Source organism: Colobus angolensis, unplaced genomic scaffold (assembly GCF_000951035.1).
Source record: "Colobus angolensis palliatus isolate OR3802 unplaced genomic scaffold, Cang.pa_1.0 Scaffold4, whole genome shotgun sequence".
NCBI classification, from domain to species: domain Eukaryota; kingdom Metazoa; phylum Chordata; class Mammalia; order Primates; family Cercopithecidae; genus Colobus; species Colobus angolensis.
Window position 1 is genome coordinate 4,420,248 of NW_012117376.1, and position 6,327 is coordinate 4,426,574.

Below are 6,327 nucleotides of genomic sequence, written 5' to 3' on the forward strand. Positions count from 1 at the left end.
AAAAAAAAAAAAAAAAAAAAAAATTCTATTCCTTTTACTTAATATTTTTACCACCACATCATTTCCTTGTAACTCATTTGGCATACTAAAAAAACTTGAATTGACCTTCGTCAAGCTCCAGATCTTTACTTAGATTAACTAATGCTTTTTTATTTTTATTTATTTTTTAGATACGTGGTCTCACTATGTTGCCCAGGCTGGAGTGCAGTGGCTATTCACAGGCACAAACACAACACACTGCAACCTTAACTGCTGGGCTTAAGTAATCCTCCCACCTCAGCCTTCAGAGTAGCTGGGACTACAGGCCCATGGCCCAGCTTAATAAATGCCTTTTTAAAATGTAAATATCTACCAGAAGGGTCAGCATTATCCTTCACTCAAATCTACACATTAATGACCCAGTTTTGAGAAAAAAGAAAAAGGGAATCTCCATGAGAGTACAGCATGAGTCAGTTCAGTCCCCATAAGTGGATGATGGCTCACAGAAAGATATAAAAGACAGTGAAGGGAGACCAAGACCAAGACTAGCCTAAGATCCTAGGAGATAAGAGTAGGGCACTGAAAAACCCATGTTCCAGTGTAACAGCCCTCTAGAACATCCAGTTTTCTTTCCTGTCCCCTATCATCACACTCATGCCATTTTACAAGCATTTCATTCACTTTACTGAGTATTATGTGCCAATCACTGAGCTGACATGGGGTGACAAACATGATAAAAAACACTACTTTTCACGAAGGGGTTATACTAGGGAAAGGTAGAAAAATAACCACAATGCACTAAAAACGCCATAATGGAAGCATACACCAAGTACTACTAGGTCACAGAAGAGTAGGGCACTACTCTTTTGACTTGCGTTGTTCACTTTAGGAACATTCAATCTGAAGTTTAGGAAAGAGGTAGAGGCAAGGGCAAGATTAGGAGTCATCTATCTATTCACAGATAGTATCTTAAAGTAGTATCTGATAACATGTTAAAAAAAAAAACCAACAACACCTATAGGAATGTTGTAATGAACATGTAATGCAGAGAACCTTCCCCTTAAGCCTGGTTCACACTCAATACACCTGGTTCTTCTCAACCATTATGCTTTTGTTACTGCTATCCTTCCTTCAAAAATAAATAAATAAACAAATAAATAAATAAAATTATATGTATGTTATTTTTACTACAGCTAACCAAAATTTTACCAATTGTCTTAGATTAACTTCTTCCTTTACAAAATACTTCCTAATGACTACCAAGTCAGGATTCTGGAGTTCTGGTTTCACCTTTCCTACTTGAAACATGTGTTCTTGACTAAATCCCTTAACCTTTCTGGATTTCAGCTATAAATAAAAAGGGTATTGGATTAGTTAACTTCTTAAGAGGTTCCTTCCAACTGTAATACTCTACGAGTCTTCCTGACCTCACAAAGAACTCTGCATTACATGTTAATTACAACATTCCTATAGGTATTGTTGTTTTTTAACATGTTATCACAAAGTCTTTTAGTGCTCATTCATTTTCAGGTATAGCAGAAATATTAACAATTAGGATGACAAGCCCAAGAAAAACACCTTCATACTTCTTAGGTATCTTATCTCCTCTACCAAATTACAAATTTCTTGAGAGAAACAACATTCTTTTTCTTAAATGTCTTAAATGAAGACTCTTTTTTTTTTTTTTTTTTTTTGAGGCGGAGTCTCGCTCTGTCGCCCGGACTGGAGTGCAGTGGCCGGATCTCAGCTCACTGCAAGCTCCGCCTCCCGGGTTTACGCCATTCTCCTGCCTCAGCCTCCGGAGTAGCTGGGACTACAGGCGCCCGCCACCTCACCCGGCTAGTTTTTTTGTATTTTTAGTAGAGACGGGGTTTCACCGTGTTAGCCAGGATGGTCTCGATCTCCCGACCTCGTGATCCGCCCGTCTCGGCCTCCCAAAGTGCTGGGATTACAGGCTTGAGCCACCGCGCCCGGCCAAATGAAGACTCTTAATAACATTTATTGAATAAGAAAAGGCTGGGATCATAGAAACCAAAATGCTAAACTGAATATCACATTGTTTTTTTTAAATGTGCTTTCTTTTTAAAAACAAAATCCAAACAGACATAGTATATACCCAATCACAAATTCCTCTTATATTTCCTGTATTACCTAAACCACATCCAGGAATACAAATGGCATTTTGGGGAGGCGAGAGGAAGCTTACTGAAAACAGGCTGATAAATCTTTATATACCATCTGTACTTATTCCTATATAATAGTAAGAAACAGTCGGGAATTGGGAAAGGAGAAAAGAAAACATGAAACCACTATTTCTACTCCCCACTGCTATCATCACTACCATCATCTTAAAGGGAACATTATGAAAGTGGTGCACAAGGTAGGTGAGGAGAAAAAAGCAAGCACGGACATATTACCTAACAGCAAGGAAAACGATGTGCTCATGATGTGCAGCCTGATTTCAGGAGCATGTAAAAATAACTTGGATCTTTTCTATTATCACAGGGAAAATGTGAGCTCATGCTATAATAAAATAATTTCAAAGATTTTTTCCCCACTATCACACCTCTCAAGTACAACCAATTTTAAAACAAATTACCAGATGTTCTTGGTCAAACTGTTACACACTGTAATTGTTATTTAGATACACAAGATAAACATGGATAACTACTAAGGAAAAAAACAGCAAAAGACCTTTGCAGTTTCACGATTCTTACCTGTTCACTCTCCTAGGACACTTGTCTGGTTTAATATCTACCTCATAGAGGTAGACATCAATCTTTGGGATTTCAACTTGAAAACAGTTAGCCAGAAGTTTAATGGGTTTGCCCATGGTGCCATAGCCAGGTCTTCTGGGCACCATGAGTAGGGGCTGGGCCCCAGCGGGTCCTGCCAGGGGAAGGGGAAAAACAAGAGTCACAGTTATAAGCTGTATTCCAAAGCCTTGTCGACCAGAGTATATTAGACTTATAAGTACAGCTGATAATGGTTAAAACCTAGTTCTGCAAGATGACATCATTCCTAACACTTCAACTTCTATCACCCCAGATTTCCTCTCTTCATTAAAAATAAACACAAAGAAAACTGTATGCCTCTGAAAAACTGTTCTGCAAAGGGCACAAACCAAGGTGACCATGAGCAAGCACAAGTCAGACCTAAAGAGTGTGAGACCAACAGCAAAGCAAAGTTAAAGAAAGTAGAAGAAAGGGCAGGGCATGGTGGCTCATGCCTGGAATCCTAGCACTTTGGGAGGCCACGGTAGAAGGATCACTTAAGCCCAGGTGTTCGAGGCCACAGTGAGCTCATTTGGTGGAGATGAAACATTATTTCCACCAAAAAAATACAAAAAAAAAATTACCTAGGTGTGGTTGTGTGAACCTGTAGCCAGCAGCTACTTGGGAGGCTGAGGCAGGAGAAACGCTTGAACCTGGGAGGTGGAGGTTGCAGTGAGCTGAGATCACACCACTGCACTCCAGCCTGGGCAACAGAGCGAGACACCATCTCAAAAAAAAAAAAAAAAAAAACCCCGTCACAGAATGACAAACACTATATGATTTATATGAGTCCATTTACATGAGGTACCTAGAGTAGTCAATTTCATAAAAAACAGGAAGTAGATGTGTGGTTGCCGGGAGCTGAGACATGAGCAAACAGGGCATTGTTAAATGGATATAGTTTCAGTTTTACAAAATGAAAAGAGTTGTGGAGATTGGTTGCACAACACTGTGAATGTACAGAACACTAGTGACTGTACACAAAAATGGTTAAGATGTTAAATTTAATGGTATGTATATTTTACATTTTTTATCAAAAAATTTTAAAGAAAACCTAAGTGATGTCCAGCATTAAATTTTTGAAGCTCAAAATACAGCTTTGTTAATCAAAATTCAAACAACAAATTAATAAACGACTATTATCTGAATAAACTAAAAATTACATTTAAAAAAAATCTTAAAAGTCCTCCAAATAAGTTAAATCCACAATTTAAAATACTTCCACACACATACAAAAAGATTCAAGATCCAGATGGCTTCACTAGAGAATTATACCAAACATTTAAGGAAAAAAATAACACCAATATTATACAAACATTTCCAGAGAACAGAAAAAAAGTAAACATACCTCAATACAATTTATGATGCCAGAAAAATTCTGGTACTAAAACCTGACAAAAACACTATAAAAAAGGAAAATCATAAGCTAATCTAATTCATGAATATACATGCAAAAATCCTAACAAAATGTTAAATTAAATTCAACAATATATCAAAAGAATGAGTTTGTATCAGGAATAAAAAATTGCTCTAACTTTTTATTCAGTGTAGACAAAAATAGACTAAAATGCTGCCTGAATCATTTGTTTTTAAATTTTGCTTTGTGTTTTTAAAAAAAATCTCTTCAGAGGGCATAATCTTTCCTATCCTAGCCTGAGATAAGTAATACTGTACAAATTCCGTACTAGCCCTTAGTACTGGCTCTGCCAATTATCATTTGACCGTCACCAAATACTCTCCCTGAGTTTGTTTCCTGATCCAAAAAATGAAAATACCTGACCTGCCTCTTTCTTATGAAACTTGTAAAGATCAAATTAGAAAATGCACAAATTCTAAAATTTATCAAGTTCTATGTCTCAGGCAATGTGCTAAATGCTTTTATTTTCCACCATGCCCAGCTAAGTTTTTGTATTTCTGATAGAGACAGGGTTTCACCATGTTGCCCAGGATGGTTTTGAACTCCTGAGAACAAGTGATCTGCCCACCTCGGCCTCCCAAAATGCTGGGATTACAGGCATGAGCCACCACGCCTGGCCTGCTAAATGCGTTTACATGCATTATCTCATTTAATCTTCATACCAACCCTATAAAGGAAGGAATCATTTTACAGATGAGGAAAACTGAAATAATTTGCCTAAAATTTTTATAGCTAATAAGAAGGAGAATTGGGATTGTAACCTGCCATGCTGGACTCTCTGTTCTGTTCCATTAGTCATTTCTTTCACCAATACCACACTATCTTGATTACAGTAGCTTTAGAGTTAGCCTTGAAGTTAGATAGTGTCAGCCCTCTGAGTTCTGAGTGAAAAAGTGTTATGATCTGATTTAAAATTTTTTTTTTAAGTATCACTCCAGCTGCTGTATGAAAAATTGTATGTAAGGATACAAGCAGAGAGACCAGTCAGCAGCCTATGTGTCTGTCTAGGTGAAAGATAATGTTGGCTAGGATTACAGTAGTACAGTTAGGGGAGTGATGTGGATGTGGAAAACATTTAGAAAGTAGGCCTGACAGGAATTGTTAAATGCACTAGATATGGGGTATGAGGAAAAACATTCTCAGGGATTTTTGGTCTGTACAACTGAAAGAACAGAAGTGTCATTTACTGAGATAGGAAAGACTCAGTGATAGTAGCAAGTTTGGAAAGGAAATCAAGAGGATTTTAAGGACATGCTAAATTTGAGGTGTCTACAAGTAGATGAATAGTAAGCAGTTAGATGAGTGTGGAGTTCAGGGGAGAGGTCCAGGCTGGAGGTGTAAATATAGGTGTCCTCAGCATATAAATGTTACTTAAAACCACTGGATTAGAGATCAGACAGACTGTGGCATGGATACAGAATACTAACCCTCAGGATACTTCCAATATTTAGAAATTAGGGAAATGAAAACAGCAAAGGAACTGGAAAAGTAACAGCCAACAAGGTTAGAGGAGGACCTGGAGAGAGTGGTACCCTGAAAACCAAATGGGGAAAATTGTGTTTCAAGAAGAAAATGTCATTAGATGTGGATGAAATAAAATGAAGATTAGGGAACTACCGGGTTTAGCTAAGTCTTTGTTCACCTTGATAAAAACAATTCCAGTGAAGTGCTTGGGACAAAAAACCAACTGTAGTAAGTTGAAAAAGAATAGCCTGAATTTGATCAAGCCCTTGGATCCACTAGCAGTTTATAGGAAATTCAAAGGATTATGTTAAATTACATTGTAAAGATGGAACCAGCAAAATCCAGATTGTGAACAATTCTAAAAGGACAAACAACCCATACACTGCAGAGGAGAAAAACAAGGAGAGAAAACTTGCCGATTAAGATACTTAAAAGACATATCGATCAATCACAATGTGTATAACTTATTTGGATTTTGAATCAAAAATTTTTTTTAGGCCGGGCGTGGTGGCTCATGCCTGTAATCCCAGCACTTTGGGAGGCTGACGCGGGTGGATCACCTGAGGTCAGGAGTTCAAGACTAGCCTTGCCAACATGGTGAAACCCCGTCTCTACTAAAAATACAAAAATTAGCTGAGCGTCATGGTGTGTGCCTGTAATCCCAGCTACTGAGGAGGCTGAGGCAGAAGAATC

General features: G+C 37.8%; 1 protein-coding gene across 2 annotated transcripts in view; it reads right to left on the reverse strand.

Annotated features, from left to right (window-relative positions):
* The window catches only part of AGO3 (argonaute RISC catalytic component 3), a 133,978-nt gene that overhangs the window by 118,151 nt on the left and 9,500 nt on the right, over positions 1 to 6,327 (reverse strand). For both annotated transcript variants that reach the window (XM_011955330.1, XM_011955329.1), the window contains exon 2: positions 2,697 to 2,868. Coding sequence is in view for 1 of the 2 variants with exons in the window: in XM_011955329.1 (XP_011810719.1) it covers positions 2,697 to 2,868 (172 nt within the window). In the remaining variant the exon portion in view is untranslated. The remainder of the gene's footprint in view (positions 1 to 2,696; positions 2,869 to 6,327) is intronic.